Source organism: Columba livia, chromosome 1 (assembly GCF_036013475.1).
Source record: "Columba livia isolate bColLiv1 breed racing homer chromosome 1, bColLiv1.pat.W.v2, whole genome shotgun sequence".
NCBI lineage: Eukaryota > Metazoa > Chordata > Aves > Columbiformes > Columbidae > Columba > Columba livia.
Genome location: NC_088602.1, coordinates 173,569,698 through 173,596,335, shown reverse-complemented (window position 1 = coordinate 173,596,335; position 26,638 = coordinate 173,569,698). Strand labels below are relative to the sequence as shown.

The following is a 26,638-nucleotide window of genomic DNA, read 5'->3' as shown; positions in this document are numbered from 1 at the left end:
ATCTCCTGACCTCAGGGAGGCATGGATTCTTGTGGTGGATCCTGCCTTCCCTTTTGTCAAAACTATTTGTGGAGAAAAGTGCCCAGATACAGCCAAGGGCTCTGATATGAGAGTCTTCTTGGTGTCTGTATCTTAGCAACAGCATTCATGGAGAAGTTCAAGGTGTGGGGTCAGTCATTTAGTAGAGCCTGCAGGAATGAAGGCAAAGTACAAACATATGTGGCTGCTCCTCTAGCCTGTACACTCAGACAGGCCCACCTACAACTTCCCTCCAACAACCAAAGCACAGAAGCAACACTCATCCACCACTCACAGCAACACACATCCTTACCCAAGCACTCACACGTGCGCACACATTCCCATATGTACTTGTGTGCTGCCACAACCATACCTATGCTTAGATGTCCCACAATTACATAAACACACTTCCTTGTCTGTATTCATATATGCTTGTACATACACATACCCCCTTGTCTACATTTTTACACATTTATGAACATCCCACAGCCACACACAGATTGGCATCAGTGTCCAGCCCACACACAACTCCCATCAGCACTGGCTCCTCCACATCTGACCATGTTCAGCCATTCATACAGTCTAGTGACCAACCTTTGCATACAACCACCTTTGTACACATGTAGACACATCATTTCTTCTCCATCCTGAGCCAAGTACCGTATTATTTCCCACAAGACAAATTAATTCACACACTGGAGATCCCATAACCTCCCTCTGCTCTCTGCCCCATCCTTGATCTCTTGTACCAGCTAAACATTACTCCGTCCAAAGACCAACTCATCTCAAAAACATTGTGTCTTCTCAGGAGAGCCAAATCTATAGCACCCTCCCTCCCCTAAACAAACAGAATGGTTCTGCCCAGATGACCTTTTAAGTGCAAACGCTCTTTTTTTATTCACAGTAAGGCTTAGGAAGAGGAAAAGGTGATGGGCATTTCAGCTTGTAAGAAACCCTGCCTCCAACTCATGCCTCATTGTCTTCTTCTCTACCCTTGTTACACCTTCCACCAGGGTGCAGAGGCACCAGGAAAACCCTGAAGAGTGTGAGGTTCAGGAAAGAATTGTCCCATTTGTTCTCCCAGGCAAGTCTCATCAGCCTGCCCAGAGTCCATGAAAGCCCTGGAAAGAAAGAGGAGGCTTTGAGCAGTCAGAGTGGTCTCCAACCAGGACCAGCATGGATAGGGAAATTGTCCCCAAGACTTATTGGAGAGAAGCTGGCATGTCTTAGCTCCAGACATTTTTCTTCCTGTTCTTCCTTTAGGGTAAACTGCTTCTCATGTTTATAAGGAAGATAACCAAAGCACTGGGATGCCTATTCGAGATCTTCAATGGCACATGTCATATATGCCATTTTAAGAACTTCCTTGAGGTGCCACAGTCAGATGGCAGCTGATGCCCTCTGCAGCTGGATGATTTAAGGATGGATCCTGCAGTCTAGGGCTCACCTTGCTCTCAATATATCTTCAGTGCCCATTATATCTTCAGCTCTTCCTGGATCCAGTCCTTCCTTTACCTGGTACCACACAAACTGCAGGTGTCCCTTCCAAAGCCAAGAACAGTGCCTTGCTTATTTCCGAAGCTCATGGAGCCCCATTGATCTTTAAGCGGAGTCTTGGCCTTGAATATTCTCTTGTATCAACCTCTCCCATCACCTTTGAGGTGGTAAATCACAGAGGGCGAAGGGGATCCCAATATCTCTTTCCCCTGCACCATCCTTTTCATCATAAATAACTGACATGCAAGTTGTTGCTCTTTTCACATCCCACAGGCTCCTCAGGGAGTGGTTTTTGCTCATTGCTTTCTCCTTCCCTACTGCTTAGAGGGTGTTCCTGCCTGTCATTACCATTCTGGGTGATCTTGCTGATCTCACCCTCTTCCCTTTCATCATCAGTCTTCTCTGGGGGACATGCTGGTACCTCCTGGCTCTGGACTCGGCGGGACGGCCTGAGGATGGCCCTGCGGAAGCCCTGCTTGAAGCGGTAGGAAAGGAAGCCATAGATGATAGGATTGGCACAGCTGTTGGCGTATGGCAGCACCACCACGAGGAAGTAGACACCAAAGAGGGATGGCTCCTCCGGCAGTGGGCAGACGACATTGATTATGTTGAGGACATAGAAGGGGAGCCAGCAAAGGACGAAGACAGCCACAACAGCCACCACCATGCGAGTCACCCTGCGCTCTGAAAGCTTGTGCTTGGAGGACAGAGCCCTCACCCTCCTGCCAGAGGAGCGTACCTTCACAACAATAAGAAGATAGCAGAGACAAATCACCAGCAGTGGCCCAAAGAACCCCAGGGTGGCAGTGTAGACAATGAAGCCAGCTCTCCACACTGAGGCAGGCTCTGGCCACTGAATGTGGCATGTGCTCATCCCTAAGGGGACATTTGAGAAGACCACCACCGGCAGTACCACCACAGAAGAGAGCACCCACACAGTTGCACTCACAGCCTTGGCCACCCGTGCAGTCCGCCATTTGGAGGACTTCCCTGGGTGGACCACGGCCAGGTAGCGATCAACACTCATCACTGTCAGGCAGAAGATGCTGGTGAACTGGTTGATGGCATCCACAGCCATCACCAAGCGGCACATGAAAGACCCAAATGGCCAGTAGGACAGGGCATTTTGTGCAGCCAGAAAGGGCAGGCCCAGCATGAAAAGCTCATCAGCTAGAGCCAGATTCAAGATGTAGACATTGGTCACTGACTCACTCACAGAGTGACGCAGGACCACATAAATGACCAGAGAATTCCCAACCAGCCCCACCACGCAGACAACGAGGTAGACCAGGGGGATGAGGACACCGCTGACAACCACACCAGGGCTGGCGGTGGTGGAGCCATTGGGAGTGGTGAAGCCTGCCCAGCTGCCAGAGACATTCTTCTCCTCTGACACTGCTGGTGTGGGGAGGCTGAAAGCGGAAGTGTCCATAGCAAAGGCAGGGAAGACGGTGGGAGATAGTGTCCTTGCAGGATCAGCTACCAATCTGGAGGTGAGAAGAAGAGACAAAAAAAGCCATTGATACTGGGGACATGTCAGCTGGACAAGTCACAGGTAAAATCTCCACATTAATTGTGTGTAGGTATGGACAGGCATGGGAAGTCAAGGTGAATCTGAAGATGCTGGCAGCCACTGAAAGATGTAGGACAATATTGACTGCATCTAGACCTGGGCGGCACAGTGAGCATGGTTGTGGCTCAATGTGGGCCAGTGGATCCTCTCCTCTAGTGAAAGATCCTCTGGGTAAAGAACCACAGACTACGATAGGGACAGGGAAATTGTTCATGTTCTGCTAATGGCTCCAATACTGAGGACATAGTCACCAGGGGGCTGATTCTTATTTATGAATGGCAGGTGCCTTACAAACAAAAGAGGGAAGAGCATCCAGTGACAAAATGCCATTTCAACTCTGGCTCCCCCATTCACTGAGTATCCTCTTGATTGCTGAAGCTCTTTTTGGACTGGGCAGGTTATGGGGTTGTTAGCCCCACCAGCAGAAACAAAAGCACCTCTACTCTCAATCCAAACCCAGAGGCTGAGCTCAACACCTGAGCTGAAAGGAAGCTGGTTTGTGTCATGTCAGTTTGAGAGTAAAGGAAGACCCAGATTATTCTGGGTACACAAAAAGAGATCAGTCCAGATCTCTCTCTTGTCTCTTTTTCTTGTTTTCTCTCTCCTCCTGCACCTTGCAACACACTGCTAATGTAAGAAGCTCTGCCTGCCCCCGCTGTTTGCAATACCAAAACAGTGTCCCGGCCCTCCTAATCTGAGGTGCCCAATTGCCCATCACGTCAGGGTTTGGCATGGAAACAGTGCTCAGCTCGCTCAGAGAAAGCCTTGAACAAACAAGGTTTCCACTCTCCAACAGCTCGCTGCTGACACTGGGTGAGAAGCTGCAGGGAGAGAAGAGACAGAAAAGGGAAGGATGTGCCTTTTGTTTTTTGTCAGGGCTCCAGCTATGTGTGTGACAGAGTCCAGCATATACTGCAGACCAGAGACATCCTGGCAGAGCTTATGTGGGGGAGATTTTTGATGCTTTCAGGATCAGCTGGACTATGGCAAAATTTTCTGGAATTATGGACTGGCAGGGTCACTCTTTTGATGAACTAGCTCCTCGGAAGTGAGGATGATTTGGTGGAAGAGCACAGGGACCCTGAGGCTCTCTTTTACCCATCCTAACAAATCTCTTAGGGCTCTGAAGCTTCTGTGTTATTGAAATAAAACCTGAGGATCTCAAAAGAAAGGACTCCCAATATTAATTACTTTTGGGAGGCCAGAAACACTCCAGAGAGTTTTCTCCCAGGTGCAACTTTCTGTAGCACCACAACTTTGTTCACACATCTTGATATTACAGCATTTATTCTTCTTTGTAGATGTCACTCCAGCTTCTGAAAACCTTAGGGGAGATCTGAGCTTTGGATGGATTCCTTGGACATCAGATAGGCAAATCCAACAGATTCCACAGGTGTATCAAATCTTATGCTGAAAGAACCTCATCTGATAGACCCCGAAAACCACAATTGGGCAACTATGTCTTAAGGCCATTTCTACAGGTTATTGCATAAATGTTTCCTGTTATAGTTAAATATACTTTGAAGGACTGGAATTGTTTAGACTCTTTATTTTCAAATGCCTTGGGCTGTGACATACTGTCCTGATAGAAGCCCACCTCTCAGGGCTGTCCCACACATCATGAGTAGCTGCAATGAATGGTCAGAGTAGGAAGTTATTCAAAACTCTATTTCTAAACTCAAGGATCTTTTATTTGATGTATTTTTCCAGTGTTGTTCCAGTGACACAAGTCACTTGTTGGAGGAAAGGGAAGGGTGATGGCTGCTCTGGGGACAAAGATGGCTGCAAAGGGTGGCAGAGACCAGAACAGTATGTTCACAAAGTGATGATCCTCTGTAAGGTGAGGACATAGTTAGGAATCACTTTGGATGTTCCTCCTGCATGCAAACAAATTTCCAAAAAAGAAGTATTTGGACACAGAACCACACAAAAATCAAATATGGATGGGGACATACGTGCTGGGGTTGAAGAGCATATGGGGAAGTATCTGGCATCTAGACCTCAAAGATGATTGCTCAGGTTGTGGCTTAGCAATACAGTAAACCCAGCTTCAGGATTTCAAAAGCCCTATAAAAAATGCCAAGGCATGCAATAGAGTACTGTTTCACTATAAACTCATTCTCCTGCTCAGAGAGCTGCAGTGAAGAAACTTCATCTTTAAGCAGGCATGGTCTGCCTGTCCCATTTTAACTTTGTCAAGTACCATATACCAACTCAAACACCATATAACATATTTTGGCTAGTTTGACAGAATGACCACTGGACACCAGTGCTTCATCTGGATTGGATCCACTCTGACGCTGCTTCGGCAGCACGTGCATAGGCAGGAATTGGTTTGCCTCAGACTTTTACAATGTGTTGGCATCTGCTTGGGGTCTGTCACCATTGATGAGCAGAACACCTGTTGCAAGACGCTTGAGATCCCCTAACAGGTGCTGCCAGAATATACCTGGTCCCTATATGTGGAGAGCAGAGGGAAGAAGGTTAATTGGTGCCTCTGTTTTCTTTAGGGGAGAAAAAAAAAAGTATATATTTCGCATCGAATGAGAGGAGGAGGTGGATGCTAAGAGCTGAATACAGAACTCCTTACAAAGCAGGAATAAAAGCTGCAAGGGACCAGAGAGTCCAGTAACCTGCAACCTTCTTGCCACCCTCCCCTCCTGTCCACCTTGTTTCCCATGGCCGTGTCCTAGCTCAGGACTGCCCCTGCAGATTTCCTTTTCTGGGACTGCAGAGTCAACTTCTGCATGGACTCATGCGTGCGGGAGACATCTGGGAAGAGCAGGCAGAGCCGCCTGGTACTTACGTGTCGTTGGGATGTACATTTTCCTCTGATTCACCAGGAGAATCCGTGTCACATTTTTCCCCTTCCCCTTTCTTTAAAAGCAATTGAGCAAAGCAGTCCCAGGAGGGAGGAGATCCTGTCACGCACTACCGGGGACGCAAGTCCTTCTTCCTTGACCTGCCCATCGCCCCCTTCTCCGTGACTGGCGTGGGACTGGGGCCCACTCCCGTGCCCCGCAGGTGGCCGGTGGCCGGTCTGGCGTCTGCCCGTGGCTGCGCGGTCCCTCACCCTCGGGCCGGCCGGTCCCTGCCCCGCGGTTCCCTCGCCATCTGAGGGAGAGGGGGCGCGTCCGCCGGGCCGGGGCAGCCGGAGCAGAGCGGTGGCTACCGGGGGGCACGGATACCGGCAGCCAATCGCCGCCACGCACGGAAACACCGGCAGAAGAAGCAGAAGCGAGGGATGTACGATAGGGCAGGAAAAGGGAGAGGAGCGGGGGGAGTGACGGGATGGAGAATATAAGAGGTGGGGGAGAGTGCAGGAGAGGGGCAATGGAAGACGGGGAGCGTAGAGGAACGGAGGATGGAAGGATGGGGAGTGGGGTAAAAGAGGCTGAGGACAGTGGAGAGGGAAAGAGGGATGCAGAGAGCAGCCGTGCGGCGGGAGAGCGGCGTGGCGGGGCGGGGGGTGGTGCTCCGCTCGGCTCACCGGCTCCGTGTTTCGAGGATCCTGCGTGCAGGACCGGTGCTGCTCAGAGCTGCAGGGACACGGCAAAGCCTTCTGGCTGTCAAGATGCTCAGAAACCGGGATTGATACTGAACACACAAACCCTTCTCTCTTCTGCTCTTCCCCATGAGCACCTCCACGTGGATGGAGCAAAGGGCAGATAGGCTATTACGAGGTCTATCTGTCTCAACTCTCTCTCCTGGCTCGACACACCATCTCATGTTTTTTGCACCATATTTAGGAAAAAAGCTCCAGTTTAACAGCCCCAAAGTCTCCTATCAAATTTATTGTCTGCTGCAAGGAGCGGACCCAGAAGAAATGTGCAGGGCAAGAAATGAAGCTCCTTTGTGTGAGCAGTTTTCCCAGGAAGGAAATTAGGATTTCCCCATCCCATTCCCTGGACAAATGGCTTTCCTGTGGTCCTCATCCCCTTCCCTGTCCTGCAGCCAGCATCAGTGACTACTTGTGCTATGCAGTCACACAGATCTTGATATTTGGCACTGCTGCTATGAGCATTTGAGCTCCTAGACCAATTCCAGATTTAAAAGAAGTAGGGAGTATCTCTGTGAGCAGAACATAGCCAGGGTCTAAAACCTGGCCTTCCAAACCTGTCAGGAATTCTATGTCCAGCCAGTGCTGCCGAAAGGTGAGCAGGTGAAGGCAGTATGGGGCTTCAAAGCTGTCAGAAAACCTCAGCCTAGATCTCAGCCACAGCAATGTCTGAAGATATGCAGGAGAGATGAGGCGTCAGTGGAGAAGGAATGGCATGGGCAGCACCCAGTGGCTATCTTTGTCACAGCAGGACAGGTATCTGCAGCAGCATACAAGGAGTCCCTGAGCTCATATCTTAGAAGTAACAGAGCCACGCAACAGCAGAGCTCCATCTGGGCCATTTGCACCTTGCAGGACTTGGTGTAAGCTCAGTCATAGGGCCACAACTGCAGCTCACTTCTTCAGTGCTCAGAGCCCAGCTCTATTCTCTGCCTCAGCTCCAATAGGGTTGCACAACCTGTTTGAATTGTGTTGGAAGGAGAGCTCAGCCTGTGCACTTTCACGGGTAGCAGATATATGAATTTTCTTCTATGCAAGTGGTGAGCTTCTCTGCATTGCTGTATGTGACGCAGGACAGGGCATACTGAGAAGGAAAAAGCTGAGACTTGGAAACTGGAAAGGAAGTAACAATGCACTGGAAATTAATTGGTTTGAGTAATGTTTTATATGTTTAAGGGAGGCTAGATCCCAGTCTTAAGGGCTTTGTGCCCCTTGGCCTTCCACAGCTATATGCTCACATATGTTCTTCTGGACTTAGGTTGACACAATTTACATTATATTTGGATGTGGCTTGGGCAATTCATCCAGCAGCAGTGCAGACATTTGTGGAGCTCACTACCACAGCGTGTCCTCCAGGGTAGCTCTGGATGTTATCAGTAGGTAATGTGTCACGTCACTGAATTAACTGCCTTACTCAGATCCTGCCATGAACTGAATTTTCAGAAATTTCCCTGGCAGCAGGCTATGAGAGGGGCATCACTGTTGTGGGTTGTTGCTGATGCTAGCCATGCACTTCCTCAGTGCAGGAAGCAGCCTTTGAAACTCAGAAGCGGTGCTGCATCGGGGAGTGGCAAGCTGGCTCAACTTCACAGTTTCTTTATGCCCTCTTAGGACTGCAGGATTTTTCGGTGCCAATCATTACACCCTGAGCCCTCCTCCCACCCACAAGCTGTGGCAGTAGCAGCCACCCTGTAACACTTCTTCCTCTCAAGTCCCTGCAATGCATCAGGAAGGCAGGTGCTCACAGCTGCCAGATCCATAGTACCACTGGGACCACTCTCTTCTGCTTAATTTTAGTGACTTAGAGGCAATTTGTCTGGACTGGTGACTCATTCCTTGCTCTTTTATTTTTTTCCCCACCCTCCCCCTTCCTATTCTTGCTCTGCCTGTGCCTGGCAGCGTGAGTGCTGGTACCGCTATGACTGACTGTGACGTGAGCTTAGGAGCGTTAATGCAGAAATGTTTTGGTGAAAAGGTGTCCCCAGCAATCTGCAGGGGCAGTCCCCAAGGAGAGAAGTCTGGGCCCGTGTGTCCCCTCCCAAAGCCTGCATCTCATCCTCTGTGTGTCCTCCAGGGGAGACAACTTCTCCTTCTAACATATGGAGGCTGAAAGGAAGAAGTGCAAAAGTTGAGGTATCTTTGGCTGGCACATGATATTTGTACCTTTCTGAGGACTGCAGTGGACTCAGCTGAGAACATAACAACTCAGTGCATGAATCAGGCCTCATCTCTTCATTTTATAGTGGTTGGGGCTTCCCGATACCAAACTCTGTCTGGGTTGTCACAGCTGGCAGGTGCCTCCAACCCAGCTGTCCTGTTGCTCACTGTTCAGGGCTGTGTCTCCCCAGGGTGTAACACATCACAGACATGGCAAGAATATGGTCTGTTTATTTGGTCTTATTCACTATGTTGTAACCTGGGGGGTTGGTGGGGAAGGGAAGGGGCAGCTGGGGTGGGGAGAGTGTGGGGAAGTTGTGCAAACGGATAAACCAGTGCTACAGACCCACAAGAGTCTTTAAAGCCAGCAGAAGTAAAAAGCGCGGTGACTGCCACAAAGTACTGAGCTCCATAATGCTGGAGCCATCGCTCTCCTGTGTGCTGGGCAGAGTCTGGCATCGGGATGGAGCCGGAATCTGTAGCCAAAAACATCACAGAGCTCATGAAAACATCTCGGCTATTTTCTTGCTCTCCCTCCCTCTGTCCTGGTGGTAGTGGGAAAACGAAGGGGCAGGGTCCCAGCTAGAAAGCTCCCACTCTCTCATCAGGTTCTGGCTAGCTTTGCCTCTCATCCTGAAGCCTCTCTCCTGAAGCATCTCTCCTCCCTCTCCTGCCTTGAGTTGAAGGGGAAGGGCAGGTGGGCACAATAGGAAGAGTAAAGGAAACCTGGGGGAGAAGCTGGTGCCTGCCAATGAACAGCAACATAAAACCCCCTGGAGGTGAGCGGGGCCTGGTAAGAGGAAGGGCCATTAGGCAACTACTATGAATAAGGAACAGCTTTTTTTTTGCCCCCTTTTTTTTTCCTTTTTTCTTTTTCCTTAGACAAGGGCTGTGGCTTCACAGCTCTCATAGCAGGTCATCCCCAGGGCAGCTTTGACACAGTTCCCTCTGTGGCAGAAGGTGACAGACAGTTCTCTGTGAGGTCAGGAGGTGGAAAATCCTGAGCGACCATGCACCAGGAGGTGAGGGGAAAACCTGCCCATGGGCAGGCAGCAAGGAGGGGGACATGGTTCAGGGATCCACATACTCCACCATACCATGTCCTGTCCTTTCCCCAGGCAGGACTGCTGCCTCTCCCTCTCTGAGGCTGGCCCATCCCACCAGACACAGCAGGTCATAGGAACCCAGTGGCTGCGACGTTTCGGGAGCAGGAAAGGGCCACTGGTGTCACTCCCCAGGATTCTTTCAGACTTACTTGCTTAGAGGAGGCTGCATACTCGTTTCTTTGTCCGGGTGGGCTGTGGACAGAGGACTGCTCGGATGGCCTCGTCAAACACTGTCTTGAGGCCACGCTGCGTCAAAGCCGAGCATTCGAGGTATTTCACAGAGTCTGTTGGGAGGAAAGCAGGTGATGTAATGAGGAGGAAGGGAACTGGGGTAGGCAGTTGGGGTACCCATGAGTCTGCTGCAGAGGGTCCTCAGAAGAGAAACATGCAGGAGGAATACTACAGATCACATCAAGCAGGAAGAGATGCATGTGCCTATACCACTGGTAGGTTTCTGGCTCACATCATCTTACAGCCACAACACCCTCCTTCCCCAGTGCCTGTTTTACAGTGTTCTGAAACATATATACACCACCTAAACACTCCCTCAGTCTCATCTTGAGATGAAGTCTTGAGTCTTCTCAGGGTTTGAGTGTCAAGCACATTTGGTGGCATCTCAAATCATGCGGCACCTCCCTTTTGGGACTCTGCACCTCTAAATTCTCAGAAACCTTGTGCTGAAGAGCAAGGCACTTGGATCTTGCCTGAATTGAATAAACACGGCTCAGGTGTTGAGCATTGTCAAGACACACTTCACTCATCCAAGCAGTCTTGACTTCAGGGCAAAGCTTGCCAGCTGTATGAGACCAGGGCTTACCTGTTCTCCACCCTTGTAGCCAGAGCAGAGCCATTGTGTGAGGCTGGCTTTGTTCTCTGGTCAGGCATCCTCTCCTCTGAATTCCTGATGGAAAACTTTTCCCTCAAGCTGTGTTTCCCATGCCCTCTGCTGCCTCTGTGTGCTACATCTGAGAAGACAGATTACCTGGAACAGGCATTTGTGCTTGTCCCACAATACAGGAGGGAGCTGATGCCCCTGAGGTGAATAGTGGGATGAGACATGAGTACCCGGGGTTGTGTGTACAAGCCCCAGCAGTCAGAGGCAGGACGGGAAGCTGCAGTTGCAATTCTTCCTGAGAGATGTTAGAAAACTCAGTCTTCCGCCTCTTTCCGGATGTGGAGGAGAGGCCTCTGCCCACAGAGCAGCTGCGGCTTTCACAGAAGAGTATTGGCCCAGATAGAAATAGCAGAGTAAAAGGGAAGGGGAATATACAAGCGTATATTTGTGTGTGTGTATGTGGTGGATGGTGGCCAAAGAGAGGCAGAAAACAGAGGCTTGAGGGGTTGAGTCTTCCTCAAGGAACAGGTGTCCTTCCTGACCCTCCTCAAGTGCACTTTGTTCCACAAATCTTGAAGTGTCTCCCTGTGTCCCTCACTGTGAGATACCTCTAAGAAAGCCTCATTAGGTTGAAGGGAAGACCATATCTTATGCTTCTTGCCTTCCACTAGGTCCAAGATGTTGTCCCAAGCACATACCGATTTCCTTGGCCAGTGCAAGGCCCTGAGGATATGTAATGGGCGACAGCTTCTTCTCCTTCAGCTTCTCAATGGTGTCCTTGTCATCACGAAGATCCAGCTTTGTGCCCACAAGGATGATGGGCGTGCTAGGGCAGTGGTGCCGCACCTCGGGGAACCACTAGCAAGGGAGCAAAATGGCAAAGATGTGAGGAAAGGTCACACATATGGGCATGCATGAGAGAAACAAAGAGGCATCCCTGAAAAAATGTCAGCAAGATAGCTAGCACCATCAATCTCACCCTCCTCAACCTCTAAGGACCAGGGTACTTCTGTCTCACCTTAGCACGGACGTTTTCGTAAGATGCCGGGCTGACAAGGGAGAAGCATATCAGGAAGACGTCCTGTAGGCATACAACCATGGTGCAGAGTTAGGATGAGAGCGTGGGGTTGCATGACAGGAGACAGGGAAGGGAGACAATAGCTGGCTGAGCAGCATCTTCCCTCTGCAGCAGAGGGTCATGCTGGGGAAAGCTCTCTGTCAGTGTAACATAGTCCTGACTGCTGCCAATTGCCTCTAGAGGAAAGAAGGATGTTTGCTCCCCTGACTCATGGTAACCATAGCCACCATTATCAGAAGAGCCAAATGTTTAACTATGAGGATGGGGTTTTTGTGGTAGGCACACTCATCCTCATGGGAAATGGCCTGACAGCATCCTGCTCATTTCTCACAGAACACCAGGGAGCTATGAGGCCAGAACAATTTTGCCTGGTGTTGAGACAGAGCTTGGCTCAGCCCAAAAAGTGCACACGCAGGATGCAAATGAGGTGGAGTTTTGGTTATCCACGTAAGCAATTCTCCTGGGTGTGGTAGAATTTAGACCTCCATTAAAAACCAAACCAGCTCTTCAGCGTTACATTTATTTCATCTCACTTCACCCAGCTAAAACAAGGGTGTCAGGCCCAAGCTATCAATTTCTATACTTCTACAACTATCAGAGGCAAGTACCTTGGATTACATGCAAGTACCTTGGAAACAGTTCCCCCACCTATCCTTGGTATGTGTCCTAGAGTGGGTGCAAGCATGTTGCTGAGAAATGTGACTGTTACGAACTGTAGAAGGAGCCTAGGCAAGCACCCTGTGCCAAGTATCTGACCCTTAGGTGGCTGAACCTAGCTGAAACAAGTAGTATCCTCAGTTCCCAGCCCTTTTGCTTGCAATGGCAACCTTCAGACCAACACCTGAGGCAGCAGAGTCTTTCTGAGCTTGCCAAGAGCCTGCTTGGAACAGCGTCCACTAGGAAAGGTGATTTTGAAACCCTGAAATCACTTCATTAACATGTTGAAAAAGTGGTAAATACAGTATCTGAGGAGAGGTATCCACTTGTTCTGCTAGAGGTGTGGGCTTAGTTGAGGCATCAGTAGATCAAATATGTGTCCACACATCAGATCTCTTTTAAAGGCAGAAGCCAGAATAGTGGGGTTCACAGAAATGTGAGAAGCTCGTGCTGCGGTTCCTAAATTCCGTGAGCCACTTTAGCTTCGCGAGAGTGGGGGGTTTTTTGTTTGTTGTTTTTGTTCGTTTGTTTGCTTTTTTATTTGGTTGTTTTTTTTCGTTTGGTTGGTTGTTGTTGGCGGGGTGTTTGGGGGTTTTGGTTGTTTGGTTTTTGGTGTGTGGGTTGGTTTTTTTTTGTTTGTTTGTTTGTTTGTTTTCTGGTTTTTGTTTTTTTGCCAGGGCTAGGTAATGCATCTGTCCCACACTGGAATCAGTGTCAGCTGGGCTTATAAGTATCTTCGAAGATCTCAGTTTTCTTGCTAAGTTATCCCCATAATAAAGTTTAGATAGATGTCAAAAATACCCTTAGATGTCTTTTACTTTTTGAGTTTCAGCACACTGGTATACCAACAAAGGTATTCTCAGTAAACTAGAGAGAAAGGAGGGAACAGCCCTATCACTGTGTTATGGCAAATGTTGATTTTGCAGTGAGGGAAGGAGGCGCATCTGAGGGAGGAACAGTGACCCACCGTCTGCGGGTAAGAGAGCGGCCTCAGCCTGTCATAGTCCTCTTGTCCAGCAGTATCCCACAGCCCCAGGTTCACAGGCTTGCTGTCAACCATCACGTTGGCAGAATAGTTATCAAACCTGAAATGCAGAGACAAGCCATGGCTCAAAATGAGAAGAGGGAGCCTTTCTAGTAGTGTAGGGGTCATTCACTAGGTACACTCCAGAGCAAAGTGATTCCTTTTCTCAGCTCACCTGGGTGGTGCTGGTTTCCTGTGGATCTCCACCTTACAGAGTTCCCACTCCACATCAACCTCCTCCCTATCACCCAGCTGTCCTGGACAGGTATCTGGCTGCAGCTCCACCTTTGCCACCTTGTGTGCAGATCCATAAATCCTTCAGTTTCCCACTTCTTTGCACAGTATCCTTCCCACAACTGTGTCTGCTCTAGCCCTGCCCCTCTTTCTTTTGTGCTCTAAACACCAGCTTTCTACTTAAAAGTGAAGAAACTATGTTTATGTATCTCCCTCAGAGCCTTGCAACACCCCTCCTCAACATCCCTGCTGAAATGGAGGCCAATATGCTAAGGTGTGTCCCCTTACTCTTTTGCAACCAGCATGAAATATTTGAAGACAGCTGTCAGGATTGCACACTTGGGAGCAAAGACTTAAAGGAAAATAAGGATATTAAATCAATAGAGATGTTCCTCCTCTCATCCTAGAAAATTTCCTTTCCTGTTCCTTTTGTATTTTTTTTTTTCAGGCTAAGGTGAGGGAAACCAACGATAGGAAGGAACCAATGCAAAGACCTTGTTCATGTGCTCATGACATACAGTGCCATTGTAAGATACACCATGCAGTCCAGGGCCACAAAACAGCCTCCCTTTCACATGTCTGGACAAAGGTCTCAGACAGGAGAAATGGTGTGTGACACACAAAATGAGTGGCCATTTTACTGCTACATGCTAGGAAGGGATGACGCCTTTCCACAAACCAGCTTCTGAGAAGAAGTGGGTTACTGCTGCTGAAACTATCTTTTTTGCAACATGCATTGTAAATGGGTTTGGAGAAAAAAGTGAGGCTCTGGGGTTTTCCTGTACCTGTCCTTCCCAGTGAATCTGAATCTGAGCTGGCAGTCTGACACACTGTGCCTAGCTCCTTTTCCCACCTTTGGGAGCACGTAGTTGTATTCCACAGCACAATGATGTAGCATGAGTTCATGCGGTGTGCATCCCCAAACATATCCCCATGCACTGCAGGGAGACAAGTGCAGCTCTAAGCTCCCTCCTTATTTCGACAGTTTGCAGGTCTTTCCCAGCCTCACGCATACATGTTCTGGATTCCATAGTGCTTCTACTGTGGCACTGAACTGAATCTTGCACTCTTACCATCAGGGTTATTGATACCAACTCCAATGACAGTGAGTGCCTTGGACAAGGAAGGAAGCGGGAACTCCCGTCCAGCCAATGACCTTCTCTAGGGTCTGGCCTGATTTTTGTAGCCTGGTGCTGGGTTGTTTTGCCTAGCAGGACCCCATCTACTGTTTGCAAACTTTGCTGGCAGATAGACCCTTGGCTTGTTTTCTGTCTCCCAAATATCCCATTTTAACCAGGGTTTTAAAAAGCCACTTGTGCTTCTGATGAAAGATGACAGATCCAAAGTGTAGAGGCACCTTTGATGGTTTGGCAGCCTCTGCCAAACCTGGCAGAGGCTTCCTCTGCTGGCATGGAGATTGAAACCCTGCCTTCAGAGTGCTCAACAAGGGGTTTCTGCACGCCTTTGCATGCTGCTTTTCATGCCTCCCACCCACCCCAGCACCTGTTTACGTATCACTCACACAGTGGGGATGTATTCTCCTGGGAAGGCATTGGTAGTGTAGCTGATAAGGAGACAGGTTTTCCCCACAGCTCTGGAAGAGAAATAAAAAATAGCAGGAAGTCATGGTAGTGCAGGTAGGCTTGCTAAGGTGAGATGGGGATGCGGTAATTCTTCCACACCTCTAACCGAGCCCCATCAAGAGACCCCTGGAAGCAGAAACACATTCACAGGACCAAACAGCACATAACCATAAGTTAGACAACTGGCAGGAAGAAAGACAGGATGTCACCCAGAAGCGTTTGTTTTCGTCGAGCACAAAGGCTTGTTTTTACAGTCTGGTACAGAGATCACTCAGCTAAAACACATCCACTCTGAGATGGAGGTGAGGACCCATTTTCCGGTGTGTGCATGGTGCTGTAGGCTCACAGCCAGGGTAGGTGTATTGATTCGGGTGCCATGACAAAGCAACCCAGCCAGATAGAGCCCCTGAACACCAGCACTCCTGTGGCCAGGGGCTGGTAGCACCTTTTCTGGACTTAGCCACAGCACCTTCCAGTCTTGCTTGTCTGTGGTGAGCTGCAGCAGCATCTGCAGAGAGAGCCATATGCAACCAGCAAGATTTCTCTCCCCATGGGTGACAGAGGCTGCTGGTGGGGTTTCTGAGCTAGAAGCTGGTGTTTCCTTTCTCCTCGGTCTTCCCCACACCCATACTGCAGCCAGGGTGAGCAACAATAAGCCAAGGTAGCAGCACAGTCCAGACAGCGGGGGGAGTATTGGTGTGAGGGAGGTGGGAAAGGGGGTAGTCAGGCTATCAAGGGGAGGAGAAGGTGTCATGGGCAAGGCAAAAGTTGTGATGAGGGAAAGAAGAAGAAGAGAGAAACTGGAAGAAGACAAAGCAGCCAGGACAGGTGTGGAAAGGAGAATCCTTCTCCTGCTGGGCTGCTGTTTCTCAGGTCTGTGTGGCCTGGGAGGGTCTGGCCACGCTTCTGTTACAGTGTGTGTATAATAGAGGTGGTGAGAGCAACCTGTCGCCTCAGCCTATGAACACAGCGGCAGGGTGAAGGAGACACCTTTCCTGGGGGGAAGGCTGGAATCCTGCTGCCGGGGACACTCTGACCATCTCAGCCTTCTTCACCCTGGTCACAAGGCACCTGCCTCGGTCACCGCACTGTGGAGCAGCTGAGGAGGAAACTGAGCTCTTCAGTGTACTCTGACGCTTGTTTCTTCCTTCTGCCACCTCTCTGTCTAAGATCCTCCTTTCTCAGTCCCTTCTCTTTCCCCAGCTCCCTTGCTTCCCTCTTATGATAGAGATGTTGAGGGATGGCTGTGGAGGCTCCCTGAAGTTCTACAGGAGATCTACAGGGCTGCAGGGTGGCTAGTCGTGGAAGTAGGGGTGGTTCTGAATAAGTGTGGCTAATAGAGAGGAGCATTAAGGGTCAGTGAAGGAATGAAGGTTATGGCAAAGCTATTGAAAGATGTGGTGAGGTTAGTGACACTGGGAGTTTCCTGGGACTGAACGCAGGGAGTGTTAAGAGGTCAGCAATGCATGGTGGGAAGGGCTATGGGACCAGAAGGAGGCTATGGGGGAACACGAGGAGCTTAGCAGAGCAATAACAAAAGGTCCTGTAGTCAGTAAGGTCGAGCAGAGGGAGGGTGACATGGCTTATATGGCTGGGAGGGTTGTGAAGGGGGGTAAACCTTGAAGTGATGGGGGAATGACTGGACCACTATTGTGTTGCAAGATGGTGAGAGGGGAGGCTCAGTGTACAGAGAAGCAAAATGACAGGACAGAGGACATTTAACAGGAGTTGCAGTCAGATGGGTTGAAAGCAGGATGTGTTGTGGGGTAAGCCACGATATGAGGGGAATGCTGCCTTAAGGGGGGTTACAGAGTTGGTGCAATGTGTGAGGGGAAAACTGGGGGAGTTAACAAGGTAACAGATAGATGCCCAGTGAAGTTGTCCATCCAGCTCTAGCTTGCAGCCTCCAGGGGACTTTTCTTAGAGGTAACAGTGGTATTTTGGGGCTCTGTCCTTCCTTGTCCCTTTCCCCATCCCTGAGAATATGTCTGACATGTACTGTTGTGTTTGCAGACATCTTCTTCCCCAGGCGAGTTTTGAAGGAGGAAGTGACTGTGGGGAGCAGGGCTGCTGCAAATGTCTTTTCATCTGCTACCTGATAGCTGCCCCAGATAACATTCTGGCCAGATCCCAGCTGGGAAGTGAATTAACCTACTCCACGCCAAATGTGGACTCTCCTTCCCTCACTTCCCTACATCTACTCATCCCACGGGACAAGAAGAGGCCTTGTCTACCCCATCCCTCCTGCCCCCAGCAGCACTGGCTGCTTCCTTGTTGATGGTTTAGATCAGGCCATTTCCAGGGATCATGGGACAGGGTCAGTGATACCATCATATTGTAAAAACAAGGTTGTGTTACCCCCTGCTCCCAAACTGGCATATACTTGTGCCTATCTCAGTGGAAAGAGCTCCTCCTCCTTGTGCTCATGGAAACCCCTTGCCAAACAATGTCCCCCACACTCCAATACAGAGAAAATGTGCCGAGAAAAGCTGAACACAGAGATACTGGAGGACACCTCATCAGGATCACAGTACTGTGCCCTCTCTCAGTCAGCTCTAGTGAGCAGATGGCTTTCAAGGAGCCGTTCACCTGCAGGAGAGTGCTCGCACCTTTTGTGTTTTAAATCTAACTCCTGCCTACAGGTTGCATGGTTGAATCTGGCAGCAACACCACCACCTTCTGTGCGTGGGACAGATCTGGTCCACTTTCCATGCCTCTTTTGCAGATGCCCTCCAAAATGCCCTCTTTCACACCCTCCCCCGGGGGAGGGAAGAGCAAGGGAGGAAAAGAACACAGTGTGCAGAAGGTTAGAAGCAAAGCTGGGCAAGTTCCCTGAAGCAGCCACCTTCTTTCTCACCCCTTGTCACCACCCATCCCTCCCCGCATCCACAGCAAAGCAGCGGGGTACCTACCCATCTCCCACCACGACACACTTGATGGCTTGCATGTCTCTGGACCCGTGGTGGAGGACAGCGCCTGGGGCAAAGGAAAGTCAGGCCAAGGCAAACAGCGGGGAGAGATGGGCAAATTGGGGTATCAGTCCTCGTGCTGCCGTGAGCAGCAGGTTACAGGAAGGGAGGAAGTGGAAGAGGGAACTTCAGTCACACAACCACCCTCCGGTCCCTCCTCCCCTCCCACCGCAGCAGCAGCTCTGCGGCCAGGCCGTTAGCTGAAGGCGGGGCGTGCATGACTTCACAGTTGGGATAATGACTGCTGTAATTATTTTTATTTCTCTCTGCATGTGTTTCACCCACTCCCTTCCCATCCAATATCAGTGAATGGCTGGGGGCACCAAACTGCATTTACAAGGAGCTGAATAAGGGTTAGAAGAAGGGAGTGAGGAAGTGGAGTGGTAGGTTACCCCTTTCGTTCTTAATCATCCAGACTTTGGAGGAGGTGTAAACAGGCAGGGGTATCGGAAGTGGGATGAGGCGGGGGATGAAGGGCAATGAAGATTTTTCAAGTCTCCCCAGTGTCCCTGAGCATCAATGACAAAATGTCACAAGGAACAATGTGGAAGCTGAACAAGGAAGTTAAGCAGCCTCTGGGAAGCAGCAGCCACCCCATGGCCCATTCTGTCCCTCCTCTCTTGTGGTGATAATGTCCTGCTACACTTCCCCACCTGCTCAGATTACCAGTATTATACAAAGAAGCATTGTGGGAATCTGTGTGTTCACCATCGAGGGATGCAATGAACGGTTTTCTCTCCACTATAAGAGCCAAGGCTGGTGAATGGGAGGAGCCCCTGCAAACCAGCTTCTCCTTGTCCACTCTCTCCCTTACCTCTATGCAAAAGTAGCCAGTGAGAGCTGCTGCCAGACCTCTTCCATCTTGTCTTCAGAAGATATGAGTTTTAGAGCTAAGTAGCAAGGAGAAGGAAGCAATGACCCTAAGAAAGAAGAATCAAGGAGCAGAAAGATCCCAGGAGCCTCTACTCCTTCCTTTCCCTACTCAAAATGCGGGTCTGTCTCCTCTTCCTTCTCCTTCCATGCAATGCTAAGCCTGTAAAAGTGCATATGTGTGTGCACATCTGTGTGCTCCAGCCTGAACTGATAGGTAGATGGGCCAGAGATGCATTTTATAGAAGGGATGTAGTGACACAGAATTAAGTGGAATTTCCAGGCTTTGTCAGGAGGCCAGTTAGACCAAGAACAGTGGGTTTTCAGCTGGGATGTTCCTGAAGGAAGGAAGTCTAAGAGAAAGTGTTTCTCCAAAGGTTGGTGACCTTTGTACTGATGCAGCCATGGGAGGCTGTTGCAGCTGACCTGCTCAGGAGGATGCTTTCCCATCCATCACTCAGCACTGGCTGCAACCCAGAAACCTTCAGCTGTGGAATGTTTCCAAGTCTTGCAGCTATTTCAGAAGCACAAAGGGACCAGCTGTACTAGGTGTTCCCTCTGTGGGTGGTAGGGAAGGGGGAGGAGGGAAACCCACTGGCTTCTCTGCAAGCAAGAGCAGGAATGGGCCATAGAAATACAGGTCAGAGAAGGACAGAAGGGAGAGTGACCAAGGCTGCTACCAGAAGAGCAGCAGCAGCAACTGGAAAGCGCAGTCAGGTGCAAAATATAGTGGACCAGAAGGTAGGGACTCACTTGGAAGAGAAGGCAGGTTTATGTGGCTCTAGAGAATGCTACTGGTGGATGGAGAAGAAACGTTACAGCTCCCTGGGCAACTGGACACACTGAGAGCTCTCTGTGGTAGACATGGGGGTGATGAGTGAGGGCCCAGGGAGCCGGAGCTGGCAGGGTCCTGAGGGATTCAGGGAGCTCTAGGTTGGGCAGCCAGCCTGGCACAACCAGACAGGAAACTAACCCCTTTCTGGGCATTGGTAAAACTGCATTTGGAATCAGCTTCTCCAAAGGAACATTTCTGTTTTTACCAGATCTTTTGTCTGAAGGTTTCCGATAACCCTTATGTGCCTGGGGAGATGCAGGGCAGGAAGAACCAAAGAGTGAACACCCAGGGTGAGAAGGATGAGGATGAGAAGAAAAGATCTGGAGAGAGCTGGAGAATACATTGGGTCTTACCTGGGACAAAGTAACAGTCATGTGAGGATACTGGTGCTGTGGATGAGATTCAGACTAAGGGAGACTGGTTGGAAAACTGGCTGGTGGCTTGGTATGAAATGGTGGCAGGGCCGAACAAGAACCACTGACCTTCTGAATGCCAATGCGTCCTTTTGTCCTTGTAGTCTGTCATATGGTCTTGTGAGACTGGCAGCATGGAAGGATGTGTGGAAGAAAACAAGTTAAATCAGTCAGGGAGGAGTTACTGTTGTTGGGACCCCATGTCCAGGTGAGCCCCATGTCAAAGCCGTTGTAGTTCTGTATGGCCAACAATGAGCTGTGGAATTCCTGGCAAGGAGGTATATATCTCATTTCCCTTCTGGGCAAGTTACTTTTGAAAGGTAATTGCCTGTTACTGCTGTGGATACTTAATTCTTGTCCAAGTCAGTGGGCTGTGCTGTGAATCCATAAACATTCCTTCTCTGCCAGTATTTCTGTAGAGGGAAGATAGGGATCTATAGAAAGGCCTTTAGGGGTTTTCTTTCCATCATATTTAAATTATTAAAAATGGGATATTACGTTCTAGTAACACATACTGTAATCACTTTAAGAACAACTGGCACCTGCTACATTAAAACCTCTTGGTTGTGCATGCTGCAGGAAAAGGAAGGAAACTGCAGGAAATAGGCCCATAACTCTTAACTGAGCACATACCGAAGTGTGACTGCTTTGATGTCCTCTCACACCACCAAGAGGTGCTCTTGACATGAGTTTCCTTCTGCATGTGCAGTGGCGCTGGAGGAAGGCAGGCACCCATCTGGGTGGCGTTTCTTGTTCCCTTTGCTGAATTTAAGGAAGATACTAATGGGAAAGAATTGCTCAGTGAGACAGCTTTGCTCTGAGAGACTTCCAGGGCCCTGGGCTGGGTCACCTTCAAGTAACCCATCTGTGCTGGGTTTGCACAGCACTCATGTGGGAGAGTGGGCAATGGTGGAAACGTGATACCATTTTTCCCCCCATAAGAATCCAAAGCAGTGAAGAATGTGGGTAACTTCATCTCTCCCCCTCTTTCTGTGAGGTTCTGCTCCCTTAGGAAGCATGGGAAAAGTGTGAGGGGGCTCTTTGAGAAACGATATTTGCACTTCACAGCCCTGCATAGGGGGGCAGGAGCTGGGCGGGAGCTGAGCAGGAGGCTTGTCCTTCAGCACAATCAGGTAGCAGGAGGAATCCTTTTCTGGAGGGAACATGAGGTTCATTTCTTTGCACACTCAGTGCATGGCCACAGCTGGTATTCTCATTACTCTGGGCCCTGCCAGGATTTATTATATGTGAGCTATTTCTCAGGCAGTCCTGAGTGGCCATGAGAGCTTATTTGTGTGTGCTGGGCCCCCACCAGGGAAGAGAGTCATTTGCTTCAGCCTGGCTGGGCTGCAAACTGTCCCTGTTTGCTATATTCCCTTTTTGTTTCTTTCCACTTCCCCATTCACACAGCTTTGTCCCATCTGGCCTCTGCTTTTAGTTCTTACTTTGCTGCTTCTCTTCTCCGAAACTCCCACCCCTCCCTGTTACTGTCCCCCTCACCCCTCACTGCTGTTGTTTCTTGCTGTCTGACACCCTTGGCTGAAAATCTCACCCTGAATTCAGACCTCAGATCACAACTGAAGTGGGGCAATGCACCTCAAGCCGTGATGTTCTGCAGTCCCTGTTAGAGACGTTGTGGAGTTGCTTCATACAGGGTCTTCTTTCTCACATGGCCAACCTAGGGCTTCTCTAGCCTAAATTTACTCTGTCAAGCAAAAGCTGGGAAAAAAATAAAGTTTCCAAACTAGCCTCACTGAACAGAAACTACCTACATTTACAACATGACTCAAAAGCAACTCAAATTGCTTTTACTCAACTCAACTCAACTCAACTCAACTGAATTAGTGTTTACTTAGTCTTGGACTTGTCTGGCTCATGAGCTTACCTAGAGACCAGGCCTGTTGCAATCAGGGGCAAGTGGTCCATTCCTAATACATTGTACCATGGAGGCTCATCTATTTTCAGGCTGTAATTGCTCTGAGTCTTTCCAGTTTGGGGCAAAATAATGGGTCCACTGTCATCCTCCTATCTGGAGCACTGAAAGAGGTTTACCTCTTGCACCTCTTCTCCATTACGCACACAGGTAAGCAGAAGACCATGGCATAAGCCTTTGGGCATCAAGTTCTTTGTGATGGCTGATTCACACTTGCACTTCCCTCAGATGAGAAGTTACTCACAGGCTCTAAATCATACTGGTTTTTTATGGCTTGGTCTTATCTTCTTCTCTGTACTTCTGCAAGTCCCCAGTGATGCTGATATCGGTTTCCATTCTTACAGATATTTTGTTCTCAGTCAGCGACAAACCCCATCTTGCAGATACCAGTCTGTTACTTAATGGTGATAAATACAGATCAATATCTGATTGTGCATTCTTTCTTGCTAGGTTCTCAGATGGTTCAACAACATTTTTCACCTGTCTATTGTAAAATGGAGGTAACAGGGACTAGAGATTACATGTGCAAATTCTAGATTGAGTATCAACTGCTTGACTTGGCACTCATACATGCCAGCAGTCTTCATACATTATCAGATGTTAGATATACTAAGTGTTGTAAAAGCAGATCTAATACATATCTTTGCCTGGTAAACTGTGGTATCTTCTAGGAAGGCTGTAGCAGGGAAGTGAAAAGAGCTGTTTAGAGTACTGAGGAAATGATCTATAGTTACTTTGTTTTACAAGCCTAATATTTCCTGAACTACCAAAGTAAAATATTTTGCGACTTTTCGTTGTTGTTTTGGTTTGGGTGTTTGTTTGTTTGTTTTTTTCCCAAAAGCATAAAGTTTCGATCTTGCTGCACTTCTGAGTCCAACAAAAAAATCCCTCTGGCTCTTCATTCAAGTTTATCAGACGCTGAGTGGCTCTTCTGTAATCTTTATAGCAGCGGGGTTTCTTGTTTGTTTATTTTGTTGTTGGTTGTGGCCTTTTATAATCACCATCTTTCTATGTTTAAAATAAAATCCAGTTCCTTGAACTAGTAAAAGCTGCTGAAAATAGCCTATTCCAGGTACTCTGCACCAGTAGCATTACTTACTGCCTGCATGTTTGCACCCTGAGCTATTGCTTTGGCTGTCACAGTCTGTATTTCTCCTCACACTGGACAAGGATTATTTTATTTTAATTGCTACATGAAAAATTCTGTTACTGTATTTGCTCTACTGCTGTTCTACCTTACATCAAAATACTGCCTGCGCAGCTCATAATCCCCACATTATTGTGCAAGAAGTGTTACGCTCTCTCTGGACATACTGCAATCCTTAAACCAACACCAATGGCAGCCGAAACCTCCTGAAAGAGCTATTGAATTTGTACAAACCTTAACTTTGTCTCTCTGTGGATAGTTATAGGAGCCCAGTTGACTTGATCAGCACTGAGAAATATTTGGCATTGGCTTTGTCCCTTTGAAAGTAGTAGGAAATACTTATACTTCCTTTGTATTTACACAATCATTTTAAGCCTATATCAACTAGCAGAAAAGGGTACCCATGGTGTTGGTTTGATATTTTCCTTTGTGACCAGCAGAACTGCAGATATTTTCAGGTCCAATTTAAATCTCTGTGTACAGACAGGGAGCATTCTTGGAGAAAAATAAAAGGAGTCACAGGGGAGAGGAGTCACAGGGAGCAGCCTGGAGTACTGATCTGCAGCAGTCTGCCCAATCTGGCCATGCTTGATGAGATGAGGACTGGTGATCTAGGCTGGGTGCCCACATTACACACACTCCCACCTGTTGCCCAGCCTGAGCTACTCACAGCTGGGAAGGATGTGCAGTGGCAGCAGCAATTACGGGATCTAACTCCAGTTCTGTATCAGAAATGCTGATTTCCAGGGATCTGGTTCTTTCTGTCCCAACAATTCTGGAGGTACAGGAGAATTGCTGTACCTGTGGGGTGGTGGATATGAAGAGGAGTGCTGTGAGGGACAAAAGGAGCCAAATCCCACCCCAATCCAACCCAAGACATATATGACCTGTCACAGCCTGCTTCACTTACGCTGATATTATGTAGGCCGCTCAACGCCCTCTCCCACCCAGTCATCTTGTTCCCTTGTTGACAACTCTTCTTGCACAGCTCAGAGAACTTTGCAGCTCTGAGCCAGGAATGTCTTGGAGCAAGGATTGGCCATTCTCATCTTTACTCTTTGCTTTGTTGAAATAACCTCTATCACCTAGAAAATGTTCTTCCTCCAGTCTCCTGCTTTTCCAAGGAGTGCATTGCTTGATGAGACATGGCCTTGATCTAACTTGGGTTGTTCTTTTCCGAGATGTCACTGCAGTCATTATAGTGGGTTTTTTAATATATAGACCACAGATTTCTCTAGAAGAAGGAAGATGCCAGAACCAGTGCCTAATACAAGAGTCAGTCCCCTGAATGTGGGTATCTTCCAGCATAAGTTGACTTTTGCTGCATGTCAAATTCTTTTTTCTTAGTCTGTATTTGACCTAAAACATATCCACGCTGGCCTTGTTGACAACAATTTTCATGCCCTGACCACAGAACATGTGTTACTTACCTTAAGGGCATATCCAGAGACATTGCTGGCTGGGATAGTGTTGATATCCACCTGAGTTCATGACAACTCTATATTGTCTGTCTGAGCTGCTCAAGCAAACTCATGTCTCCTAATGGTCTAGGTTTCTTCAAGGGAGGAACTGGTTGTTTTGCTCCAGGGTAAGCCTAGAACCAAACTAGTTTGTGTGCCATGTGGATGAATGAGGGACTAGGGACTTGGAGAGGGAGATACACTTACCCTACACTTTGGAAAGCATGAGAGATGCTCTAGGCTTAGTTTAGTCATATGATCCTGTCTCACTTCTTGTGTACCCTCATGAAAAAATATCTCACAGGTGTTTTGTTTTTACATGAAATAGACTTATGCAGTTTTTTAATGCTGCATTGCCCATATAGACTCTTCTATTTGAAATAACTGAAAGTAAAGTTCATCAAGGCCAACCACTATTAAAACTAAGGCTGCCAGAACTAGGAGAATGCAACTAGAGGAGTTATTAGTTAAACTGAATTAGTAGGTAAGGTCCCAAAACAGGACAGTCAGGGATTCTAAAAGAAAGGTTGTGGGAAGAAGGAAGTATCAAGAAGTAAAGAGATCAAGCAAGTATGGATTAGAGACACAGGTACAGGTTTTGCATTGCTGCTTGTTGGGGTGGCTGAGAGTACTTCTGCAGTGCACAGAAACATCCATTTTGGTGTCTGCAGGGTGCTTGTGGTTTGACCTGCCCACAGATACATGTATAAGGAGAGCCCTGATCAAGCTGCCTGTATATGTCTCCTACCCTTTAGGCAGGCAAGATCAGGTCTTTCAAGGATGTGTTTTAGGCTGACGTGTCTGCTTAATGTCAGCTGCAATACTGCTGAAACAACCTTTTTTGTTTTTCTTTTTGTGGAAAGCAATGGTGGAAGGACTGGAGGTGATAGGCTGGACCCAGTCCCAGTGCAGGAACTGTGAGACTGGGCCAGCCTAGGGCAGTGAATTCTCCTCTGGTGTGGCCCAGAAACTGAAGACAGAAATTGAGTTTACAAAGGGTGAGTTCTTGGGAAGTTGTGACCCAAAGGCAGGTGTCCGATAAACTTTTAAGAATGGACGTTGGGTGTGCTGAAGGTCAGGGCAGACATGGGTGTGATGGTTTGGAATCAGTTTGCATTAATCAGTCTTGCTGTCTTCTCCTTCCTTTTATCCCTCCCAAGTAAGCTCCTAGCTGCTTCTTTGACAATGTTGACCCTGACCATGGAAAGAGACTGCTGAATCTTTGCCATTGACTCTTCCTAGAGAGCACAGGTGATTTCTGACCCTGCCCACAGCTCTCTGTGTAGATTCATTCTGGATTTCTGCCACACCTTGGCACAATGCCTTTAAGGTCGGGGTATCTCACACTCTTCATTGGAGGTTATTGGAGTGCTTGTTGCCTCCAAAACCAGCAGTGAACATATAGCATAATCACAGGTAACAGCAAATGCAAGAGACTGAAAGGAAGCAAGGACAATCTGTGTCTTTCTATCTGAGGCTGAATGGCCCTAGAGCAATGGACCTTAGCCAGAGTATTCAGGCACATCCTACCTTACATGTCAAGCCTTTAAAGGGCCAGTCGTTCATAGAATCATAGAATACCAGGTTGGAAAGGACCACAAGAATCATCTGGTCCAACCTTTCTTGGCAAAAGCACAGTCTAGACAAGATGTCCCAGCACCCTGTCCAGCTGAATCTTGAAAGTGTCCAA

The 26,638-nt window shown here is 48.6% G+C and overlaps 2 protein-coding genes across 3 annotated transcripts; both read right to left on the bottom strand.

Moving 5' to 3' along the window:
- Positions 1-884: 884 nt before the first annotated feature.
- Positions 885-6,204, bottom strand: SSTR3 (somatostatin receptor 3). The gene is made up of 2 exons (XM_005514668.3): positions 5,895-6,204; positions 885-3,002 (listed from the first exon to the last, which is right to left on the bottom strand). Exon 2 carries the CDS (start codon positions 2,945-2,947, stop codon positions 1,742-1,744), a length of 1,206 nt encoding a protein of 401 aa, XP_005514725.1. The 5' UTR covers positions 2,948-3,002; positions 5,895-6,204; the 3' UTR covers positions 885-1,741.
- A 2,813-nt stretch (positions 6,205-9,017) lies between these two features.
- On the bottom strand, positions 9,018-18,447 carry RAC2 (Rac family small GTPase 2). Of its 2 annotated transcripts, XM_005514669.3 has the most exons (7): positions 18,234-18,447; positions 15,261-15,332; positions 13,448-13,565; positions 11,764-11,826; positions 11,444-11,603; positions 10,060-10,194; positions 9,018-9,280 (listed from the first exon to the last, which is right to left on the bottom strand). In XM_005514669.3, exons 1-6 carry the CDS (start codon positions 18,266-18,268, stop codon positions 10,064-10,066), a joined length of 579 nt encoding a protein of 192 aa, XP_005514726.1. In that variant the 5' UTR covers positions 18,269-18,447; the 3' UTR covers positions 9,018-9,280; positions 10,060-10,063. The 2 variants fall into 2 exon arrangements, with proteins under 2 accessions (XP_005514726.1, XP_021138059.1); XM_021282384.2 differs by lacking the exon at positions 9,018-9,280 and having other exon boundaries at positions 10,119-10,194; positions 11,440-11,603; positions 18,234-18,425.
- Positions 18,448-26,638: the final 8,191 nt, after the last annotated feature.

Bases quoted from the DNA above. Each gene is read 5' to 3' on its own strand.
- SSTR3 (XM_005514668.3), bottom strand. From the start codon at position 2,947: ATGGACACTTCCGCTTTCAGCCTCCCCACACCAGCAGTGTCAGAGGAG.
- RAC2 (XM_005514669.3), bottom strand. From the start codon at position 18,268: ATGCAAGCCATCAAGTGTGTCGTGGTGGGAGATGG. The intron at 15,333-18,233 runs GTAGGTACCCCG...TTTCTCTTCCAG, and splicing joins TGTGTCGTGGTGGGAGATGG to AGCTGTGGGGAAAACCTGTC. The intron at 11,827-13,447 runs GTGGGTCACTGT...GTATGCCTACAG, and splicing joins CGCTCTCTTACCCGCAGACG to GACGTCTTCCTGATATGCTT.